At 42.4% G+C, this 25,008-nt stretch overlaps 1 protein-coding gene across 2 annotated transcripts in view; it reads left to right on the top strand.

Annotated features, from left to right (window-relative positions):
• Positions 1 to 3,114: 3,114 nt before the first annotated feature.
• The window catches only part of cacna2d3a (calcium channel, voltage-dependent, alpha 2/delta subunit 3a), a 125,155-nt gene continuing 103,261 nt past the window's right edge, over positions 3,115 to 25,008 (top strand). The window contains exons 1-4 of one of the 2 annotated variants that reach the window (XM_047340260.1): positions 3,115 to 3,217; positions 13,024 to 13,084; positions 15,805 to 16,047; positions 16,247 to 16,328. In XM_047340260.1, coding sequence (XP_047196216.1) covers positions 15,923 to 16,047; positions 16,247 to 16,328 — 207 coding nt within the window. In that variant the 5' untranslated portion in view covers positions 3,115 to 3,217; positions 13,024 to 13,084; positions 15,805 to 15,922. Of the gene's footprint in view, positions 3,218 to 13,023; positions 13,085 to 15,421; positions 16,048 to 16,246; positions 16,329 to 25,008 lie in introns of those variants that run through there. The other variant, XR_007032785.1, reaches the window with a different exon arrangement.

The following is a 25,008-nucleotide window of genomic DNA, read 5'->3' as shown; positions in this document are numbered from 1 at the left end:
TAGGTCCTCTGCCAGCTCCGTCTCCCGCTCCTGAGTGCCATCTGCTGCCTCCTCTCACCTCTCTCTGACCTAAAATGTCAGACTGGCACAGTTTACCTGTCCTGTCAGACACCTTCTTACATTGTGCTTCATAGACAATCATCATAGCCATATGATGATTTGTAATCTCAAACCAGAGCCCTGGTGTCATCTCCCTTCGTCTGCTGATAAGATACATCTGTATACAAGACCCCTCTTAGTTTCAACTGTACAAAGTTTTATTTTCACTGTACATTCTTTCAAAAGAAAAAAAAGAAGTTTGCTAGGCTCCATTGCACCAGATACAATACAAACATCACAAACAGTAGTTGAATTAGATTTGATTGATAATGAGAAAGTTGCATTCACAACTCAGTAAAACTTATGTGTGCAAAAGTTACACGCCAACCTATGGGAAAATTGCCCGAAATTAAAACATGGACATACAACCCCAGCAGCCAACCAATGTCAAGCCTTTCTTCAGATGTTAATGCACTTTTACAGTAGACTAATGTAACATGTGACCGGGTAGATAGTTAGTGATAAAAAGTAAATTTACGCTAACAGGCATTAACATGAGAAACAAAACCTTTTCTATATGCCCATTAGCTGCAAAACACAATGACAAGCTTGTGATCTATGGGGACATCTAGTGGCAACAAGTGGTCCTACAGCAACTACCTTCAGGACACATTATCCAGAAGGTAACAGTAAAGTACATTTCTCTGTCAAGGCCCAACATCCTCCTGATGAAACCACATTTAAATTCACTAGATACAGACTTCTATTTAGATCACACACTCATAAATATCAGGCCCCTAAACATACCAGATTTTTAAATATCATAATCCATGAATTATTCTCTGAGAACTCAATGAAAATTTCGAGAACAACTTCCACGAAAATCCTCCCCCCTGATCTACATCTGCACAAAAATATAATGGTTTCTTCTGTGACACATACCACATCCTTCCAGCGGGTTTCGTGGGAATTTGTCCATTAGCTTTTGCGGAATCCTGTCCACAAACAAACAAACCAAACAACAAACAGACAGCGGTGAAAACATACATGCCAGACATTAGTCATGTATTTTGAAATATGCTGTGGAAGTCATTTTTATATTCCCCTCTAACCATTATTGGCTATAACTGTAAAATCACATCTTGCCCTCATACGATACGATACAATATACTTTTTTGTCCCCGTAGGGAAATTTATCTCACTATATGCTCCCATCCATTTTTGAAGCCCTGCTACAGCAGCAATATGAGACGTCAGTGGTGGAGTAGTTCCCCCTAGTGGCAAAATATATTTATTGTTTGCAGTCTACAATTGTTGTATGAGTGAAGAATAAATAATGTGCGAAGAGCAATGGGGGTAAAAGTACTCTGATACTTTGCTGAAGTTAAAGAATAATAAATCAGAATAGAAATACCCCATCATTAGTAATTGATTAAACGTGCACCTCTTTCCCATAAAGATTGACTTTAAGTAGCATGTACTCATTATGCATAAAAATGTCCTCGGCAATGACCTATATATATTTTATTTATGATATTAGATTATCATCTGTGGACATTCAGGATTTAGACAGATTTACAGGCTCCTTCAAAGGGTCAGGAGATGTTTAACGGGACAGGACAGAAGGAAATTCAAAGTTCAGATGCACAGATCTGTATTATTCTTCTGTATTTGTACGTGTTAATGATGTACTCTGTGCTTTGAAATCTAATGTTTGTTACTTTGTGATTTCGTGACTTGTAAATATAGGATTGTAAATCATGATTATTGGGGATAAAGCATTGCATGGTGCATTTACCCTTTTGTTTTTCATAGGATTTTTTTTGTCCTCCATCTTTCGACAATTTTTGGAACATGCTCAAATGCACACAAAACTTCACACACGTTTGGTCTGCGAATTTAAAAAATATATATTTTAGGGGTCTCAAGTATGGTTCATCTGCAGTTGTATATTGAAAAATGTCCCTTTCGTGGGGCATTTCTTTATTTCATTGTCTTTGTTTACAGATGCAAATTAATGTTGACGGGTGTGATCTTATTGTTTGATGGTCGATGTTGTCTAAATGCTGCTAATGTTGTCTTATCGAATGACATCACTGCAACATCAGGGGCCATTTACTCCAGACAAAGCTCCTCCAGGACCAGAGAGGACATGATACAACGGTTTTCATAGGATTAGAACGTAAACTGAAAAATCAGTTAAAATGGTTTCAAGAGCAAAGAAAGAGTCAAATATGGGTTGTTAATACTTTTTACATCATGTCTTTGTGCTCCAAAATTCCTTCAACCAGAACAAACATCCAGTGTCTCTGGCTCACAATCCATCACCTGCTTACGCTCTTTGTGGAACTGGAGTCACTTTTCTAGATATTGAGTTTAAGGGATAAATGTTTCATGTTGATTTGCGACTGTTTGAGCATCAAGTAAAAGAACGATGATCTACTGACACCAGGGTTTTTAAAAGTCTCAGACTGTGACACCTCCCCTCAGACACATTAAAGTACTATACCTGTAGTTTCTCTCATTGTGTAGATGCCTATGTGATCATGATTTGTGTTATTTCATCCCATAAACACTCCACAGTTGAGCAGAGATGACCTCATACTGTTGTTTGACATAACACCAAATATAAACTACGGTCTGCACTGAGGTATTCATTAGTTTGCGACTCACAGAAAGTGGTGGAAACAATAGTATTGACCTAAACTGCAGTATCGCTGAACAGGGAACTGTGTATTTAACTGTGTGTTCACTTCCATTCACTGAGCCTCACCTGAAACTGTCTGGAGCCACTTTAAAAACCTGTGATCTACACTCGTGGATATATTATAACACCTCATATATTATATATATTGTATTATATGAGACTTTATTTTGTTAAATATCTTTATTGAAGCGATATGATATAATACAGTTTTTTTTATACTTTCAAAATAAAACCTTCACTCACGCCCACAACAACCCACACCCACACCACCACCTGGTTCTGTTCAGCCAATGAGATTGCGGCCTGCTCTGTACTGATCCCGCCTCTCTACCTTTAAACATGGCGCCTCCCTCTGCAGAGGAGTGTGTCACAGAGCATCTGTTCCTGCAGCAGCTTCACCTGCAGCTCTGTCTCCAGACAAACTCTGGATCCCAGACTGTGAACATGAAGACATGAGGCCTGGTGCTGGAGGTGAGTCCAGCACAGCCACAGCTTCTCACTTCACTTCCTCATCACTGATCTTCTGGGGGTTTGTTTGGGGAGATGGTTCACTAGTGGAGGAGAAGCTGAACCGAGCAGAACTGAAACATTAGCAGAGATCCTCTATAGTTTTGTGAAAGAAGAGGTCTTACTCTGTCTCAAATTCCAGACTCTGAATGATTTGAACAGATTTGTTTGTTGCTGTTTATACTTGAAATGTTTTTTCTGGTTTGGTTGTTGGTTTTTAGATCCTTTATTGTTGCTCTTTCATTCAGACTTGCCAAAAGGCATCTTTTTTCTCTCTCTCACTACTTTATATAAAAATCCCTAAACAAAACCTAACCCCTAACCCCCCGTTTGTTAGTTCAACATGAAAAGTTTGTGCTTGTTTGAAAGTTGATTCAACTTTAAATGTCTCTACAACAGTCTCAATTTACGTGTTGATAAAAGAGCCACTGATCCCTCAGTCATGTTTATTACATTGAAATAACATTTAATACATATTATTTTATTAGTCTGACAGCAAACTTTCCCTCCTTAATGATTTAAAGTCGGTGAGGATTGAGGAACAACTGTTGTTCCAGAGGGACACGTGTATTGTACATAAACCTTCTCACTGTGATTCATTCAGCTTCTGTGGATTTCGAGGATAAAGAAAACTACATGTTTAGGAAATGAGGAAGTGACATTTGGAGTGAAACCAAAGGTGGATAAGAGTCAAGGCTTCACCTGAAAAAAAAAAAAATCCAATGTTCCCATTGGCTTGGTGTGGTTGTATACTGGTTTCATTACAGTTTAAATTATGTAATTATTATTTTTTACATTTTAAACAGGTGTATTTTAAAAGCAGGAGGCTTGTAGTTTCTTTTATGACTTGCATATTTGAGCTTGCATTTTTACCATGTATCCACTAGAGGTCAGTATAACAGAGCATTCAGTAACATGGACATGACCAGAGCCCAGATTCATCCGGGTACATGGGAGAGTTATTACAAATACATTTGAAGTAGTATTTCCTTTACATTAAGTTTGTTTTTAACAGAAAAGCAAGTTTTTTAAATTTAATAGATGTATTAGATAGATGTGGTGCTCACCATAGAGGTCATAGCCACAGTAACTGACCTGCTGTGTAGTACGACTGTGGAAGGTAATTGTCCAAAGTTTCTTTTTTTTCTTTTGCCCTTTAAAATAATTATTTTTAATTTATTTTGAACTTATAAACAATTTACCCTCACAAAATAAGCACTATGGAAAATGGATGGATGGATATACAATTTGAATTTGTTTCTCAAAGTGGCATTGGTGGACTAGTGGAAGGTCGCTGGTTTGAAGCCACGGATTGGCAATGACATGATACCTGGAGGATGGACCAGACAATGGATCTGTTCAAGTCCAAGACACCCCTCTCCTTATCCCACTGTCTAAATGCCCCTGAGCAAGGCACCTTACTCCCCTCTAACATCTGCTCCCCGGGCCCTATCCGTTGTATAGCTGCCCACTGCTCTGTGTGGTCACTGCCCTTGTGTGTGTTGTGTTCCATGTGTTGTGTCCACTTACAGATGGGTAAAAGCAGAGGTTGAATTTCCCAATTGCATGCTGCATGATTGATGTGGTAATAAAGGAAATCTTAAATAGTCATGGTTGATGTAGTCACATAGCTTCTGTGTATCTGGTTGTGCCTCTGTAGTCAGAAAGTGTTTCTTCATTGCATGCTCTAGATGTCACTGTTCACTTGTGTTTGCTTGAGTTTTTGTTGGCTAACAAAAATATTAAATGAGCAACAAAATAGATAAATCAAAAGCTTTGAAATCCAGGGGGGGGGAAAGATTCTTTGTGTTTGACCGCGACACTGGAGACTTTTATTTGAACAAACTTCCGTCAGTCATCGAGAGTTCCCCTCCTTCTCTGAGACACAAATGAAAGAGTCATGTTTAGAGTTTGTTGTTAATCTCTCCCTGTGCAGAACTACAGAGCGAGGATGCTCGCAGTGCTCAAAGCTGGGGATTCGGACTTTGTGGCTGCAGCCTGTGTGGAGACAGATAGGCCTGCCTGTTTTATATGTAAAGCTGCCAGCCAGAAAGCATAGGTCCGCAGGGTACCCCGCACAACTCCTTTGTTGCAGCCAAACTGTGGCGGGGTCCCACTGTCTAAGCTGCTTTGCATTCTGAGAGCACAAGCGATGGGAAGGACACTCAGGATGGTAGGTGGGTGAAGTTGGACCTTCTGGGGAATCCATGTTTACACTGTTTGTACACAGCTGGCTGGGGACTGGAGGCAGCGTCCTGTTTGGAAATAAGACGGCCAGAAGACAAGATGATTCTCCTTCTTTAGTTCCTCTATTTTTCTTTTTATATTCCTTTTCTTGAAGTAAATAGAGATAATCATGCTCAGCCTTTCAGTGCCCGGGAGTACTCTGCACTGTCAATCATTGATGTGGCCCAATGGGGCACTTTAATGTGTCTTAGGACTGCGATTCGACTATTAATTGAACATCACAGATGAGCCAATCCCTGCCTCCGAGTTCCTCGTCCTCTATCAGCACCGCCGCAGTGAATGGCCTCATTTTAGCCTCTCGGGTTTGTTATCATTGCAAATGAGTTGGTTATCAACAACACGGCCTAGAGACTATGGGGCTTAAACAAATAAACAGTATAAGGGAGGCGGAGGGGATGTGGATGTGTCCTACAGAAGCTCAGTCGATGTGTTTTAAAGATGTGTTTAGTTGTTTTATGTGTGTTGTATTTGTTTTTTTAGAGGAGGGTGTTCAGATTTGTCTTCTCAGCCTCACTGTAATTTCCTGTAACAAGGGGCATGGCTCTGGTTCTTCAGACCGACAGTTTGATGGCCGATTTGAAAATATACCTTTTTAATAAGGTGCAGTGAGGCACGGCACAACAAGACGTGAGAAAAAGATAATAAAAGAGATAACAGATCTGAAATAAGCTGAGGATGGGAGGAGGAAAAGAAAGAATGATGGGGTGTAGAGGACTTGTAGCAGCAAGGTGTTTTCTTTCTTTAATTGAAGAGGCTGGGGGGATGTAAAATGAAATGGGACGCTTTGGGCAAATCAGTTGTGTGAACGTGTTGCTGAATGTAGAACATATTAGAGCCATTTTTAATCTGCTACGCAAAATAATTCAAATAACACAGACGTCCTCTCTGGCTGCACATAATGAAGTCCCGGCTCCCATCAAGACTTTTCTTTCAGGCAATCAGACAGCTGCTTGAGACCTTTCACACTGTTTGTTTGAAGATGGGAAAGAAAGTTGACAAGTTTACCACCAAATAACAAAAGTTTGACTATCCACACAATTTGCACAATAGATTTACTTATTCTTTTTATTATTGCTGTAGACCTCCCTAGACCCTCTTCTCTCATTCCTCACTCATCTCCTGTTTCTGTTCCCTCTCTCTCTCTCTCTTTCCGACTCTTCTATTTTTAGGTGGAGTGCCTTTAATTATGCATGTTGTCATAGTGCTTTTAGTATTACTGTCGTTTATGAAGATGGGTGGATCTCGCGCGCACACATAGCTCAGTCCCTGCTCTCTGTTTGTTTACCTGGTTTGCACTGCATCTCAGCACAACCTCAGCATGAGGACACAGTGGAAAGTGTAAGATATGAAATTGTTTTGACGCTCGGCGGGCATAGAAATGCAGACATGGCGGTGTGGGGGAAAACGGTTATAGGTGTCAGACTGGGTAGAATAGGAAGTCTTTACCGTGATAGAAAGTAGGACAATGAAATTAGAGAGGCCACATATCTATACATTTAAAATCTGATGCAAGTAATTACCCATTAGTTATTGCACGAAATGGATATTGCACTTAAATATGATTAAAATATTTATGTCAATATATCATATTTATGAATAGCTAGAATTTCTGATGGCCCAGGGAAATAAACTTTTCTTGGGTCTATTCTCGATGTCCTGCATGATTTACCTGCCTACATAACACAAAACAACACATGATATTCAGACAGTCACACACTCGCATGGCATCACTTTGACTTCTTGTCAGACCTGACGATCAACAACGGTCCTAAACGTTACCGAATGTGCATCAGATTCTTAAAAGTACGAGGCTTCCGTTTATTCATAGCACGGCGTATTTCTACTGACAAGAAAAAAGCACAGGAAGGAAATTTGTGTGAAAATATGTGCAAAATAATTCCATGTGGATATCGGCTTGAGCACCGTGCGATAGCCGAGAAGTCAGACCGCCTCTTGCATTTCCTCGCAAGCCGCAAAGTGCAGAGAGCCATGCTGATTCGTCACCAGCATGACACTCGCTGATTTCTAACAAGACACACTCTTAAATACCAGATTATATGGCCCAACAAATCTCCCCCTTTCTCTGCCTCGGTCATACTGTGCTCCGGTTGCTTCCAATTTCCTGGCCTGTCTTTCTTCAGCACCTTCTTCCCTCTCTCATTTTATGCTTTAGCCTTTTTAAAAGCAGACGGCTTCCTTCCTTGTGTGTCTTCCAGTCTCTGTGTCCTTTCTTCACCTGCATTCCCCCAAATGTCCGTGTTCCCCCCTTTTTCCCTGGTAATACGTGATCCACCCTCTTTCTCTTCTCTTTCATCTCCTCTCTGACCATCTCCGCCCCTCCTCAACCAGGCACTCCATTGTTTTGATATATGACCTAATTATGTGGTTAATTGGGGTTCTTGTAGCTGCCACACAGTTTGATGGGGGGGGAAGTATATCTAGTCTTTACAGTATATGTGAAGGTCATGGACAGTGTGATTTTTTTTTTTTGCCCAACTAAAGTACAGAGAACGCACATGTACAGATTCCGGACTGAATATCAGGCCCGAATTTCTTGGTTTCGTGACAATTCCCGTGTGATGGTTCAACAAGACCAAAGGTCCCCTGTCCATCCCGGGACTTGCACTCTTCCTTCAGCTCCATTCTTTCATAAATGGCTCAATGTTCTGATTTGTATCTCTGACCAAAGGAAACGACAGGTGGTGCATAATTGCTTTTCAACGTAATTCTGTTCTCTAATATGCATTTCATTCTGTAGATATGTTTCGATGGCAAATGAGTCTCTGGTGTCCTTTTTAGCAAGTCCTGAGCACTCATTGATTTTCACAGTGTATCTTCCTCTCTTGGTTTCCAACTCTTTTCTTTCTTGTCTTTTGCTGAACAAGCCTTTTCTTTCTTTCACTATATTGACTGCTTGTCAGAAGACACCAGCTGCAGGACAGTGCAGGTCTGCATCTGCTCTGTCGCTCTCTCCTCTACAGGAGTTTGTCAAATATTTATTCGAACAAAAGAATGCAAACATGCAGAAAATGGCATTGTGTTGTAAACTGTGCGATGTTTAATATTCTCTTTTTGGAATGTGTGCTATCACAGTTTTCAGGTTAGCATCCCTTTATAGCAACGCAGCTTGAAGAAGCAATGCAGGATAAACGCGTCCCAAGTCATTTGGTTCCTATGAGCAGAAATCCGTCTGACCGAACAACACCCGTTCAGTGAAGTTAACCAAAGTGCAAACATAAAACAGTAAAAACCCCCACTCTTAATAATTGATTGAAATGTCTGAATTATTCAGAAACTGAATAAGGGATTTCAAATGTATAATTTGCTTCCTAAGACTTTGGTGCTCTAAGCAGCTGCTAACAGTTTAATCCATGCTTCAGGGCAGCTATGCAGATATTCTCAGGTGAAAAACTTGGAACACTTTGCCACGATACATAGTCTCTGGCACCATTTATCCAAGGAGGATTTCCTGAACTTTTATCAGTCAGGAAAAAGAATTCAACTTCCAAACTCAAATGGATCGGGTCCCTAATTCGTACATTTTGGATGTAAAAAATGAAATAATGAGCATTTCTCACTTTTTATGCCTCCGTGCTGGAGGAACACCTCCATGGAATCCTTTCAAATTTGGTACAAAATAATGTTCTCTTTGAATCACAAATGAACTGATTAGAATTTGAAGATCAGAGGTTAAAGTCACTGTCCCTCGACAGAATCCTTATAAATTTGATATATTTTCATGCTCACAGAATTTGTTGGCCTCACAAAACACGTTATTGTCATTTTGAATGTAAATTTAAAGTCTTTCTTTAAGGCATTCCTTCAAATTTTGACCAGTTGTCATTTGGACTTGGATATGACCTCATATGAGTCAGGGAAAAAAACTGTATTCGACTGAAACTGCACTGGTTGGCGGAGGCATACAACTGCAGGGCGTTAATTTGAGTTCTTGCTGTGTTAAAATGGCAACCAAACATCCACAGTAATTTTCCAAAGAAGAGAAGCCAGTCTGGGAAATCAGGCGACCTTTCACCAGCACCGGAGGAATCTCTCTTAGAATCCCAGCAATCTCCGAGCACAAGCTTTTTAATCATCTATATTCAACCCAGTGTACTGCATGTTGAAAGCCACTCATGAAGAGGATTTCTCCCAAAAGCCTCCGTTCACCTTCCATTTGCTGCAACCTTCCTTTTCACATAACTTACCCATACAAGCACAGTCAGCCTTTGCCAACATCAAATGTTTCTTTCAAGGACACTTTCTCGCGTTGGAGGAAAAGCCCGGTAATCGTTGATGTTCCCTGTCCTGATTTCACAGGTACCACACCAAGAGGAAGCTCACCTCTCTCAGGCCGAGGCGGCCACCGCCCCCTGCTGTTCATCATGGCAGGCGTGGCGCACTTTGTCCTTGTTTTCTGGGCCAATGAATCATGCATGCAGCGGATATTTTGATCCGTGACGGTGCATATCTACAGGCGACCACGTTCCCGTCTCCTCATATACGGTCGTCTGTTTCTGTGCCACCGCTGACTGATCAGTCTTTGGCATCTCATTATTAATTGAATTAAGCGAGGTATTTCGAGAGCAAGGTATGTTCTGGGCCCTGTGACGAAGAATTATTTATGGGGTGCTTTGAAATTTACAGCCTCTGATGGGAACTGAGCCCATCACTGCCCATGAGAACATCGACGGACACAATCTGCTGCCCTCGGCCTTCCAGTGTAAATACAGACCAGCCGGCACAGTGGAGCTTCGGGTCTGCAGTAGCTAAAAAAAAATGAAACAACAGATGATTTAACACATTAAAGAGCATGATAATGTCTTAAAACCTGTAGGATGGAGCATAGGCAGATATCTGGTTTGATGAATTCCTAAGAAGCTCTTTAGGGCAGTTTTCATGCCTTTCTCATGCATGCCTGTCATGCTGATGGTAAGAAACCACCTACATGTAATATGCTCTAGAATTACTAAGACATGGCAGGGTGCAAGATTGTAAACAGTAATCAGAGGGGAAACATGTTTACATGGGGGCACGATTTAAAAAATAGATTTCATACAGTGATGTTCACTAAAGTGGGCGGCTGTGGCTCAGAGCGGGTCATCCTCTAACCAGTAGTACGGCGGTTCGATCCCAGTCTTCCCCATTCTGCATTCCAAAGTGTCCTTGGTCAAGAGAGTGAACCCCAAATTTCCCCTGTGCCGTTCTCATAGGAAAAAGTGCTGCTCATAGATGCACTGTATGAATTTGTGTGTGAATCGGTGAACGGTCAAAAACTTTGAGTGGCCAAGACTAGAAAAGCACGATATAAATGCAGATCATTTACCATAAAGTATCAGCATGTCTGGTTTAATCATACCAATACGCCTTCTCTCCTCCACTGGTCCTTCAGTCTGTAGTGGTATGCAGAATTGACCTTGGTGCTAATGAGCTGCAAGAGAAACCGAATCGCTGGAAGCCCTGAGGTCAAACTACGGACGACAGGAAAAGAAGCGTGGTTATATTCCCATGTAGTTTGTATAGATCAGCTGCTGGGTGCATGTGAAATAGATCACCTCTAAGCACAGCAGCAACACAAGGGGTTGCTTTCAGTAAAATGTTCCTTACAAATGATAAATACACTTAGTTTATTGCTTCTCTGATTCAGCAAAGTTGCAGAATGATGTGTTGGGTTACCATGGACTATTCAAAAGTTCAGTCATACAACTCACGTTCAAATGTTTATTGCAACAGTGGAACTAGGCTCCGACTTCAGCAAATATTTACAGTGTAACCCCCCCCCCCCATCGGAGCCTACAGGTGGATCCTGGGGTGGTGGAGGGTCTGAAGCAACTGACAGCATTGATGCAGCAGCGGGGCACGCAAAGGGAGTGATGGGAAATTTCCTCCGCTTAAATAGACCGCCTAATAGTGTGGGTGTGTATTATAGATTATTGTGGAGAGTGATGCATGTCACATGATTGGAGCCGCGCAGCTCGAGTTGGCTGCCTGAACTAGCTCGCTTTAACTCCATTCAAATAGGAATAAAGAACAACTTTTTATTAACCAGATTCTCTCGTAACGGCACAAAGTGGTCTGGTGTTACTCGTGCCGTCTGTAAAGCTGTAGATTGTTTACAGGAGAGGCACAGAGGGAATCGGAAAGGGAAATGCACCATAATAGGTGTCAGAATGTTATTTAGTTTTTTTGCTCCTCTGCAAGGTCCAACCCACCAGCTTGGGCACACTGTGCTCTCCAAAATCAGGTTTGATTACAGCATTCAGAACTGAGGCAATGGAGAGGGAGAGGGGGTCGTGGGCGTGCGAAGAGGATAAAAAGAGACTGGGTCATTAGTGTTTGAAGTTTTTTTTTTTCTTCAGATGTGACCCATGACTAATTCTCCCCCACTTTTTTTTACATGAAGTGTGTGTGTGTGTGTCTCCAGGACTCTATTATCTATGCATATATATTTATACATGTATCTCAATCAACTTTGTTTGCATGCTTATATTTTCAGGTCTTGCTCGTCACATTAATAACCTCATCCCCAGTCTGGCTGCAGGCGCTGCATTGATTTCAAGGTTGACTATACTGTGTACACAAAAATCCCCTGCTAATCCAGACTTTAGCCTCCTACCTCGGCACCCCATCCATCCAGAAAATCTCCTGGGACATGCCTCTGCACAGCGGTGAATCAATCATCAGGAGTGTTGTGGTTGCCTCCTAGTTAGTTACTAGATCGGATATTATCTTTTATAACAATGAATAATATCACTGTTACATTGTTCTCTCTCCAGCCCAGATGTGTCTTTTTTGGACTCAGGAATAGAAACTATTGTAAAAACAGACTGGGAGGGACTAATGGGATGATGTGTGGCATCCCATGGGACATGAGTGGGATTATAAAGTGAAACAAGCCTTGGGAGTAAATAAGAGAGACGCTCAATAATCGTATTATCATCGGACTTTTGTTTATTTCGGAGCCGTTTCTGCAAAAACACTAATTTGCTTAAACTGAATTCATTAAATCTGCTATGTATAATAAGTATCTTTCAAAATCTACACTTACATTAAAACCCAGCCTCTGAGCCCTGTCATCCTCAACATTGTTAAATAATGTCATCTCACGTAAACAAGATCAGGACCAATGGGTTGAGGCAACAGCAAAAGGATCAGGATGGAATCAAAGTAACAAAAACAACTGTGTTTATTTTGTCCCATTTATGTTGGTTTTCACACGTCCATTCACTGCACTTACTGCAGCTGCTGTTATTTAAAATACTTTGTACTGTCAAGTGAAGTGGCCTTGCTTTGCTCAGTTTTTTTATTCCTCTACAAAATATCACTTTGCACTCAGGTGGCCTCAGGGGAGACTTCAGCCTTGTGGATAAAACTCCACTTTCAGTCCAACTAATACAGCGGGTATCTTTGTCTTATTTGTTTCTTTCTTTTTGTAGACTTCCAGGAATAAAGATGCGCCATCTTCTTACTTCAGTGTCGGTGATGTTGAGTTGAACTTTGACTTTGAAATCCTTTCTCCATAACAGATCCAGTATGAACCTGCTGAGATGGAAACAGAAAGAAGAGGACATGGTCAGAAACAGGACGGTAAATATGATATAAGCAGGAATCCTTATCATTCCCAGTTTCTCTCTTATTACCCATACATGTGTCTGTGGGTTCCTGCAGTGATCAATGCATCAATGTTATTACTTTGCTTCCAGATCAATGCATGGCTATTTAAAACTTTAAAGAATTAGCACATGAGCTGTATGCGCAAATTGAAACGTTGCAGAGCATCTCCAGCAGGGGACACATATGATAACAATCACCTCAACCTTTTTAAGGGCTGTTCCAACATTTTAATTTGGGGGAATTGCTAGAGTCTGAAAGCTGAAGCACTAGAGGCCAAGAGTGAGATTTTTTAAATGTCTAAAACCACTGGATCCTACATTTCCCATGATGCAACGGGATTGCATTAGTTGTGAACCTATATAGTGTATATAAAGATGGACACCAATCTTCCTCCCCATAAATGATACCTAAGCATCTTGATCGCCCCCTGGCGGCTGGCTGCATTATCGATCATAAACCTTGCTATGTTAATGGTTGGGATTGGGGCCAAAATAAAAGTAAAAAAAATGGTAAAATGAAATTTTCCAAAACATGGTTTCTGTCACTGTAGGTTCTTATCATACTGGTGTTTGCTCAAGTGCAAGTTTGATTTTAATAAATAATTTGATGCTATAAAAACGGAATGAAACGTCATGATTGACAGCCGAGGCTGACTCGTGATTGGTCCAGTCCATGTATTGGCAGGACGTCTCTGCCGCGGCTCCATCCCCTGATCGGTACTGCGCACTCTTCCTACAAATGACATAATCGCCGAAAGATGGCAGTGTTCAAGAAGTGGAGACGTGGTCCGTCTTTACAGTCTATGGTTAAAACCCTGTTTAAGTAGATTATAGTGCTTTGGGGTTTATTGCTAATGGTAATGTGAAAAATCTCTCTTTTGACTGGTTAAGGAGGCCTTTTACTTTCAACCATAAAATTTAACTATGCAGAAACTAACAGTTCTCACTTTGGTTTACAAGACATATTTAATGAACTTTTACCGCCTGCTACTCTGCTTCTTTCACTGCGTTTTACTACCCATCCCCACGCAGTGTTTGCAGCTACACTGCTCCAATGCAGGCTGACTCCATTACAGCCTCATCTTTGGTTCGGAAACCTGGGATCAGTTTTAGTGACATCAAAGTTCTGGGCTCTGTAAAGCAGCAAATAAAAGGCCAACAGCTGTTATGTGTTATGTGTAGCTGTTTTGTGGAGAACAAAAAATAAATAAATGTTGATGTTCTCACTATAAGCTGAGTGCATTTTAATATCCAGTGTATAGCAACATGACTGTAAGGTTTGGATTTAGGTGAAAGGGATCTATTGACAGAAATTTAACATTTATATTTAAATACTTTATATTAACATCAGAGTGGGTCCTCTCTACGGAGGCCGCCATGTTTTTTGAAGTCGTCCAAACTGGGCAAACTAAACACCTTTTGAGTTTTTATGACAACTGAAGGCTTTCCACAGGTTCTCTTTCATGTTTGAAAGGGGAGGGTGAGGTGAAGGGTATTCAGCTGCAACATGCAAGGTCACCACTAGATGTCACTAAATTCCACACACTGAACCTTTAATATGCTAAATGTAATGTGCTATGACCTCTGTGCATTTGGTGTGTCTCGACGATCTAGTTGCTTTTTGGGGTTGACCCATATCCGATGTGGTTTATCCACATACATGTGGGGGACCCATATCGAGACCAGCTTTTTCACGCTGACGTTTGACCCACATATGTCAAAAGTGAGTCGTCCAGTGTGAAAAGGGTAAAGGCCTGTGATCAACAGGGCGTCCCCTCTGCAGCAGTAGAGATTTCAGCCAGTGTTGATCTCCTTCCAGTGCTCTGCCAGGATCCTCCCAGCTCTATGTGAAACGCGATCCATCACACGGGGTCCGTTGCCTCGGGGTTCTCATCCCTTTTCACAACCCATATGCCCACTCACTGCCAGCGCCACATCACTGCTGCAAAGTGCATTTAATTGACATGCTTTTATTTAGCACAGCTGACTTATCCCCCCCATACCGCTGTGTCTTTTACACTTTCTTCTCTCCCTCTGTCTTTAGTCAGCACTTTGGCAGTAATTCCTGCTCCAGTGAACTGGACATACAGTGCATGACTTTATCCAACATGAAAGCTGAAGGCTAGTTATTAAAGCCCTGTATTAGAGCCCATGAGGGGGCAGGTCAGAAGTATGGCGTAATTCAGCAACAATGGCAGCATCCTCAATAGGCTATCCTCGGATGCTGAGGGGAAGGGGGGATGTGTGAGTGTGTGCGTGTGTGTGAGAGAGATAAAGAGACACACACACAAGAAGAGAGAGACGGGGGGGAGAGAGAGAGAGAGAGATGAGAGAGAGGAGGCTGGTCGCACCACTCAAGAGGAGTAGGCGTGCTCGTGTGCGCTGCATCGTTTGATGATCTCCCCGGTTCCCCTGAACCTCCACTCTCTGCTCTCCCTGGGTGAGGTCGGTCGAGACAAAAGGCGACTGCGTGGACTTTCCCTGGCGGAGGAGTCGAGCCCGACTTTCCGCCGGGCAGCAGAACTGCGCTCAGCGGGGCCACGCCGCGGCACTTTGGATAAACTCCCACAGCCGAGGACCGTGCCGTGTTTCCAAAGGCGCATCGCTTCGTCCTGCACCAGGAGCAGAGGAACACATTGCCATGCACGATTTAGTCAGTCAGCATAGGTGACTTTTTTTAATTTCCTCCTTCAGCTTTGTCTTTTCGTTTTCTGGGGATTCTCTGGAGGGAGGAGAACAAAATCCACGGTGGCAGCTTAAGCCCCAAAACTCGCTGTGTGCGCGCGGGGAGGGTATTTTCTTTTTGCCCAAGATGCAGGTGGACCGGAGCCGTGTGGTTTCCAGTGCGTGGTGTGCGTGTCTGCTTTTACTTTACTCAACTATAAGCACCAGGGTCACTGAGGTGGGAGCCACCCACCAAAGCATCCCCCCGTCCGTGTGAGTATAGACGCTCTTTTACGCACAGTGCACGGCGCGCATCGAAGTTACAAATCAGAACTTGATCAAAAAAATTACTCGAGATGTGTGCTTCAGTGTCTAGAATATAAAATTAGCCGGTTTGATAAAATAAAGCTCTTCTAAAAACCAGTCTTGAAGTCACCATGTCTGATTTCTCTCTGCTCTGTGCGTTTTGCAGGGTGAAGCTTTGGGCTTCAGCGTTTGGTGGAGAGATGAAGTCCATCTCTGCAAAGTACTCCGGCTCCCAGCTGCTGCAGAAGGTGAGCTTCAGGTGTCGAACTGAAAAGTACCCACAGCAACACTCATGTACTCTTGTTCAGATGACTGAACCCGAGCATGGCGTTCTTATGGGTACTTTAACTCTTCATGCAAAAATACTGTGGATAAGATGAAGACATAATACTTTTGAAAATGAAGTGTTTGAGTACACATTGGCACACACTCACACACACACACACACACACACACTTCACTACGAATATATATTTCTTCTCCCAAACTGAAATGATGTGATCCTGTGGCTCACAGTTTATTAAAAAGCTTAAACGTGCCTTTTTGAGAGACTTTTCAAATTGCAGTGAGGATGTGACAGCGCAGCCTGTGAGAGAAACTGCTGCTGAGTAATCTTTGGGTTGAGAGAAATGTCACTTTTCATCTCTTAAACTGTAGGACCTGTGCTTTTTAGCCACTTGAGAATCAGTAATGCATGCCGGCTACAGTTTTAAAAGCTTATTCAGAGCATGTGCCTTTTTTTAAATGGGTGTCCACTTCTCAAGCACTCTGGCAGAAACACACACACACACACACACACACATACACACACACAAATATACTCTTCAGAACACACGTTTTTTTTCTCTCCGCTATTTTTCATACCTCTCTGCAGCTTGTTCCCATTTCTCCTCCACTTTGCTTGGTGGCATTAATGCAACATTTGAGTGTGATGGGATGCAAATTTCCCTAATGGAGGGTCAGTTCATGAAGCATGAGTTAAAACTGATAAATGGAAAGCTGGTGGATAAAGGGCAAAGCTGAAGCTAACCTCTGAGTGGGCCCGCACACACACACACACACACACACACACAAACACAGCGTGCAGTTCAGCTACGGTGGATGCAGAGACTCACTAAGGTGTGTGGCAGCTGCAGGTTGCCACACAGGCCAAACCAGACAGAACGTGATGCTCCACCACAACCTAGATGCACAATACCTCTAAACACAAGCGCACATATACAGAATCCAGTCCCCTCACACACACACATGCACAATTAATACATGCACATGACCAAACACTGCATATTCACACGCACAGTTCGGAAAGACACACATAGCCCTATAGCATAGGATTGTATCAGCTGCTGATAAGGCAGAGCAGCGGTGTTATCTCTTTGACAGGATAAAAACTGTTCCCCCTTCTCATCTTTTTCTGCCTCTAAAAAGAAGATAACCCTCCCACAGAGTGACGACCTCTTTATGAAATGGAAATGAAGGCCGCAGGGTTAATTGAGTGGAGAAAAGACTGGAGACCTCTTTGTGGGAGAAGTGCATCTTTTCGCACCAAACCGGTGTGTTGCGAGTACAGTATATAGTGTTATTCACTGTGCCCGTTTGCTGGGTTACGCACCATGCAGGACGTACGGGTGTGCACATGCATTCAGTCGCAGGTTTTTGGCAACATTTCTCACCGCCCCTGTATGTTGGACCTTAACTGTGTGTCTGGTGCAGCTTTTACTGCTTTTGTGGAGGAACGCTGAGGAGGTACCACATTTCCCCTGAGGGCACATATGCTTTTAGATAGGAGGAAGAATGTGGGATATACAGTGTCATGCAGAGGGAGGAGGATGGTAGTGAAGAGAAAAGACTACCGTGTGTGTGTGTGTGTGTGTGTGTATATGTGTGTTTGTTTCCCCTGGGCAGGAGACAGATGGACAGAGTCTCTCTTGCGTTATCGCTCTGACCCTAGCGTAACAAAACTCCCTTGGAAGTTTTGTAACACACACACACACACACACACACATACACACACACACAATGATGATGATGATGATGTATAAATCAAATCAGTAAAGTACAAAAATCGAGTTAAGCCTCCACAGACGTCTGAATCGGTGCTTACATTTTTGAACAGTGTTGAATGTCTGGAAGCTATTGCAACTGACCATGTTGAAAATTTGTTCCTAGTTAAAACGTACAAAATTAAATGTGATACTTCCTGTGTTAATTTGATGCTTGATTTGTTTTTGATTTAATCATCTTTAATGAGAGACATCAATCAACAATGCAAAACATGCATTACATTCCTCATTTTAATTGAACGACAGACCTAATCCAAATACGTTACCCGTATAATGCAATGTATTAAAAGTCACAAAGATGCGTTGAGTAATGTCAGTCAAACAGGTTTGTAGGATCACTTTTAAAAAGGTTCAAAACTGTCAGTAAAATTGTTGCTTGACTGCTACGTTGAAAAACGACACGTTTCGCCAAAGGACTAAAATATATAAATGTAAATATTTGAAAACAAATACTTTAATTTAAATGACCTGATCTTGTTTGTGAGTTTGTTGCAGACTTAAATCTTATATTGTTTTCAAATCCAGTTGGACCTAATTTAGCCTGTCATCCAAACCCCCCCCTCTCCTCTTTCCTCTTCCATGACCTGATCTGTCCTCCCTTCCCACGCCACAGCTCGCTTCCTGTATCCATCGGAAACGGCTCTTGTTTCAAGGTTATAACAATCAGTGTGTCTGTGTTTGTGTATTTGTGTGTATTTTCTTGTGCAAGAAAAATACCATGATCAATAACACTGCACAAATCAGGCGTAAGGAGTTTACCTAACTGCATATGTACAAATACAATGCATATGCAGCCTACAGATTCACTGTATAGCCGCACACACTCACAGGAGACTTGTGCTCGAGACACATTAAATATCTCACACTGACAGTTAGAATTAGCTCTGTGTGTTTTACCCTCTTCACTGCTATTCTGCTGAAATCTTTAATTTCATGTATCATTGAGCAACCTTGTCTATATGAGCCAGCCCGGTTGATGGCTCTGTGTGTGTGTGTGTGTGTGTGTGTTATTGGCTGGACTAGTTTTCAACTCGCTGATGTTATGGCTCTCTGGAATCATAGTAGTGGGACATTATGCCACGCTGAAATAACTCCAAGCCTCTTGGTAATGGAAGACACACAAGATAAATGATCATTGTGTGGGATCGCCACCGCAGCTGTCTGAAAGTTGTCTGTGCACGTCCGCTCTCCTATATTTTTTAAAAGCATGTATGCGAGGGCGAGGAGGGGGCCGCAGGTGTATGTATTTGCAGCGTGTTTGTGTGTTAAGTTTGCATAACTTCTTGAAGCACGCTCATTCACACACACACACACACACACACACACACACACACACACACCCCGACTCTCTCCCGCCCAGACTCACATTCAGAGCCAAAGAGCAGAGGATGATAGGAAGGTGTAATGATGTGTGACAAGAGTATGCTGGAATCGATTTGCCTGGGCGAGGAGGAAGTGTGTGTGTGTGTGTGTGTGTGTGTGTGTGTGTGTGTGTGTGTGTGTGTGTGTGTGTGTGTGTGTGTGTGTGTGTGTGTGTGTGTGTGTGTGTGTGTGTGTGTGTGTGTGTGTGTGTGTGTGTGTGTGTGTGTGTCGTGCACGCGTGCATGCATATAGTTGGTCTCAGAGTGTTGCTTGCCATACCATTTTCCTTTACTACCAAAGAGCTTAGCGCTGCAAGCAACTGCCATGTCTGCTGGCAATATTCCTAAAGAATGAGGGAAAGAAGATGGAGCGGAGTGGTTCCTCTAACAAGACTCGGTGGATGAAGAACATAAATTAGTATTGAAGTCGTTCAGTGAAGTGAAGAAGCAAAAGGCTGACAGACACATGCTCATGCCGGCTTTATGGAGCAAAGTGAGAAAGAAGAATACGTGCTTACATTTGTATCCACTAATGTCGTCATGTCATCCATTTTTCCTATAATATATTTATATTATCACTCTGGGGTTTCAAAGAAGTTATATAGTACTGTACTTAAACAAATCTATACACATTCTTCTGAGCACATGTTCATCATGCAGTTGCCAGCATCTTCAACCCAGTAGTACAACCTGCATGCAACACTCATCCCTCTTATTCTTCCTCTTTGTCACTAACTTTTTCAACTTTACAGACGTATATTCTAGTTGCAATATTATCACTGACGGAAACGAACAACCTACGAGTGTAACCTTCTTTAAAAAAAAAGAAGAAACGCATTGTTTTGTCTTTACTTGTACAAGCACATTTTGATGTATTGAAAACCTCTATTCAGGACATCATTTCATGTTTTGACAGCAGCCAGTTTCATGTTTGTCTGTTGGGGAATAAAGATCTATTTCTGCTCTGAATGTGTATTTTAGTCACACTCGCCAGATTTAAGAGCATGACTAATTGTCTAATTTCGGAGTGGAAATGATTATGCATTTCAATTTTTCACGTTCGTTTAAAATTAATTACATATTTGGATGACAACAGTGGGAGAAGGACTCGTACTGTGGGTTGAACTGAAAATATAAAGTTTTAAAATATATGTAAACTATAAAATTGATTAAGGATACATTTTTTATTAACGTTATGCATTTATCATATAGGCTACTTTATAAAAAGAAAGAAAATAATAAATAGAATAAATATTTGTTTTTATTTCTGTCGAACAGGTTTATTTTTTTTTATTTATTTGTAAAATAATAGAGAAGAATATAGTAGAATACCAGCTGAGTGCTCTCAGTACTGGATCTACTATGGTCAGGTCCACAGTACTGTTATGGCAAATGTTTACATTGGACAAGTATCTACAAATTACACATAGGGTCATTCTGTAATCGTTGAGATGTTTTTAAACAGATTAATAAAGAATAAGAAGTTAAGTGATATATTTCTCCACATTCTCAGACAGGAGATATTGCAGTGGGGAGACAATAAGTAAACATCATAGACTTTTTATGGAAGCGTGTTAAAAGTGTCCTTCGGGAATGTGGTTGTGGTCGAGGTACTTTCCCCCAAAGCCTCAGTCTTTCAGCAGAGTTAGAAAGTATATGGCACAAATCATAGATTCAACCGATATGTCAAAAATTAAAGCAGAGAAAATATATAATATTATATGGAATTTGATTGTATTGTAGTATGATAATTCAGACTTAAGAAATTGTTTGATTATCACCTCTTTTTGACCTCTATTCGCCTTTCTTGCTCCATGGATGGCTCTGTGTGTGTGTGTGTGTGTGTGTGTGTGTGTGTGTGTGTGTGTGTGTGTGTGTGTGTGTGTATCTGCGAAGTGGGGTGGGGGGGCATGTGTGATGCTGCCAATCTGCTGCCAAGGGTGGGTGATGTCTGAGGCGTTTTAGTGTAACAGTGTGTCAGTGAGGGGGAGACGGCTGCAGATTAGATTTAGCTTTGGGAAAATTGAATAGCTGTCAGGTTTGGTTCAGCCCGGCTGGCGATGAGGTGAGGGAGGAGAGGGTGTGTGTGTGTGTGTGTGTGTGTGTGTGTGTGTGTGTGTGTGTGTGTGTGTGTGTGTGTGTGTGTGTGTGTGTGTGTGTGTGTGTGTGTGTGTGTGTGTGTGTGTGTGTGTGTGTGTGTGTGTGTGTGTGTGTGTGTGTGTGTGTGTGTCAAACGCGGCGTGTACTGGTGACTGTCCCTCCTTTCTCTCACCTCCCTAACCCTCCCATCTCTTCTTCTGTTTTTCTCTCCCTCCGTCTCGTGTTCTCATTGACCAAAGCATGATCTTGCTAAATTTCATTCCCCCACCGCTCGTATAAGGCGGATGGAAAAGAGTGAGGTGTGTGTGTGTGTGTAGGAGAGAAAGGGGGAGAGAGAATGACGGAGGAATGCCGTGTCACCGAGTTAATTACAACGTTAGTGGGCGAGAGTGCAGCCTGTGCCGCTATCCTTTCATGTCCTGTAGCGGGCCAGCTTCAGCCAACACAGCCACTTAGTCCTTCTGTAATTAGTGCTTTGTTGGTGAGAAAAGCCTGAGAAAAGCCACAGTGAATCAAACGCCCCGTCTTTACTGTAGAGAGATCGGGAGCACGGAGCGCGGCCCTTTGCAACCAGATTAAAGAACTTAAACTCCTGAAGAGCACAAGTGCTGACGCTGTGCTTGCAGGCTCAGGAAATCAAGTGTCGTTTGATGACTTTGTTGTGCAGTGTACGTCTTTGATTTATCCCCCAGTTTTTCTGACTAAGTACCTTTGCCAGCGTGAAAAGTGTTTGATTTACTAGTTAATTTGTGATTGTGAGCGAGCTGAATTCACTTGTTCTTCCCTACCTAGTTCCTGCAGAAGCCCAGACCAACTCTCCCGGCGTTAGCGTACAGTGAAGCACCTTGTGCTCCGTGGTGCTCGGATGATGAATGTGAACACTGAAGATAAATATCCACCGTCATCCGTCATTGGCTGCTCAGGTCTGGCACTGCCTCTGTTGGCCTGCAGATAAAGAGCATCTCACCGTGGCTACACCGGACATTAATGGACACACGTATGCCAGCGCGCGCACACACACACACACACACACACAGATTTCTGTAATTATGACAGATTGTTCGCCTGATGTGCTCCAGACTCAGTTGGCATGCAGAGAGTAAACATTAGCCAACTTGGCAAAGGGGCGGGACTAGCTACTATTAAGCACATTAACGTGTGTGGCATTGTGTGAAGGACTGTCGGTGACTTGCTGCCGTCCACATCAATCATCCCGCTGCTTGTTTGAGTCCGCCCCGAGTGCTGGAGGTAAGGGTGGCTCTTTGTAAAGTGAAACAATATGAGGAAGGACGTCCAGCCCATTTCTGATTCTCTCAATCACAAATCCTCTTATGTATATGAACCTCTCAATGTTCAGGTAATTCTTATGCTGACAATTAGAGTCAAACTGCTTTTCTTTCTTTCTTTTCTTATTCTTTACCTCCTCACTTCTCCCTCACCTTGTCTCTCCATCATCCGCAAACTTGCTGTGAACTCTTCCCTTTGTCAATATTTCCCCCCCACATGTTTTTGCATCCTTCCCCAAGTTGTTCTCTCTCCTTCCCCTTCCCTCTCGTACTTTCTTTCTCTCGGTCTCTCCTCCTCTCCCTCCATCCCTCTGCTTTAATAATGGATAGGATGCAGCTAAAGAATACATGGGAGGGGATCTTGGGACATGGCAGAGTTCGGAGCAAGTGATGGCGCCCACACCCACAAAAAATAGTTCTGCTGCCCCAGCACAATGTCATGCACCCACTGCACTCGGAATATGAGTCCCGAGTCACTCCCTCTGCTGCTACATAAACTCCTCCAACACACGCTCACACTAACACACACACACACACACACACAGTTTTACACTACTTTACAGAGTCCGCACTGCACCCCATTTGCACAACACTTCTCATAGACTGTGAGTGCTGCCAAATCCGACTCAGTGGGACGACAGTGGCACATCCTCGTGATGACCTTCACCTGCACTTGCTATCATCTCACACTGTCACACACTTGCTAATGCAGTGTGGAGGAAGACGATTATGCACAAACAACAATGAGGAAACCACACACATCAGCACACACGTGCACTTTATTTAGCCTTTCCGCGTTACACGCACTCACTGCACGTGACAAAAACTTTTCTCACGTGTGTGTATTTATTTAACTTTTGCTTCTGTTACATGCAATGCATTGCATTTACTGGCAAGAGGCCTGTGCAGGATAATGTGCAGATGGCTCACAGGAAATGCTGAGCACTGAGTAAGTGACGAACGATTACTTAGACACAAAGGATCAGTATGGATCAATGCTGAGCTGTATTGATTACATGGTGTTGTTGGAGTGTGCAGTAACAAAGACAGATACTCTATGAAAAGTAAGGGGGCCACGATTCATCCAGAGGTTGTGGAGTTTTCAATCGGAGTTAGTCTGTTTTTTTTACTTGAACAAAAATACATTTAATGTTTTAGTCGGCGATAAAGTAATTGTGAGTTGCCCAATTGTCACAGAATGGGATTGTTTCAGCTTAATTGTTAAATAAGTTAAATCTATTACTTGCAGTGCTTTAGGGTGTGCAGTGATGTATACTCTCTTTATTTACCACTGAGCCAAACTATACAACAATCTTTTTTATATCTGCTGCTTTTCAGACACAGGTTTAGTTGGTCTTTCAAAAATAAGCTAACAACAACAGGGGCTTTATTTGAAATAGTGCAGTGGCCGTTCTAATCCTTTCTGTGTGGAATGGGCTGTTTGGCCTGTGGTAAAAATGGTTGCTGTTTTCTTTCTGAAACTGTAAAAGTGACCTGCAATGACTGTGGTGTGGTAGGTAAAGACCAACAGCAGGAATCGGTCCACACCACTGCTGCACAAAGAGCTGATCGCCTGTTTATTCAAAGTTAGGTGAAGCTCAACTGTGTACGCAGAACCCCCAACTGGAGAACTCTGTCGTGTCGATCACGTACATTGACGGGTCCCAGCTGGTGCTTGTTTGTTCAAATCTTACTAATATTAAACATTGTGTAACCAAATTGCACCAATGCACATGCCATGTTTGAAGCAGATAGGGGGGCGGCTGAGGGGGTTGAGCGGTCGTTCGCTAACCAGAAGGTCGGCGGTTGGATCCCAGTTTTCCCCCTCTGCAATGACGAAGTGTCCTTGGGCTGTATGAATGTGTGTATGGGTGAATGGAATGAACTGTAGTGTAAAACGCTTTGAGTGGTCTTCAAGACTAGCGAAGCGCTTTATAAATACAGACCATTTATATATAGATACAGACCATTCACAGACCATAAGATGAACCATTCTTTAGATAAAAGAGCCTCTAAATCTGGTTTCCAGTCAGGTAGGAAAATATAATAATTACTAATTGACAAATATCAGCTAAAAATTTTAAGCGATCCAACTGGCTTTGTGAATGCAGAGTGAAA

The sequence above is a fragment of the Hippoglossus stenolepis genome, chromosome 6, assembly GCF_022539355.2.
Source record: "Hippoglossus stenolepis isolate QCI-W04-F060 chromosome 6, HSTE1.2, whole genome shotgun sequence".
In the NCBI taxonomy this organism is placed as follows: Eukaryota; Metazoa; Chordata; class Actinopteri; order Pleuronectiformes; family Pleuronectidae; genus Hippoglossus; species Hippoglossus stenolepis.
The sequence above is the reverse complement of the archived record's forward strand: the minus strand, read 5'-3'. Positions and strand labels throughout refer to the sequence as shown.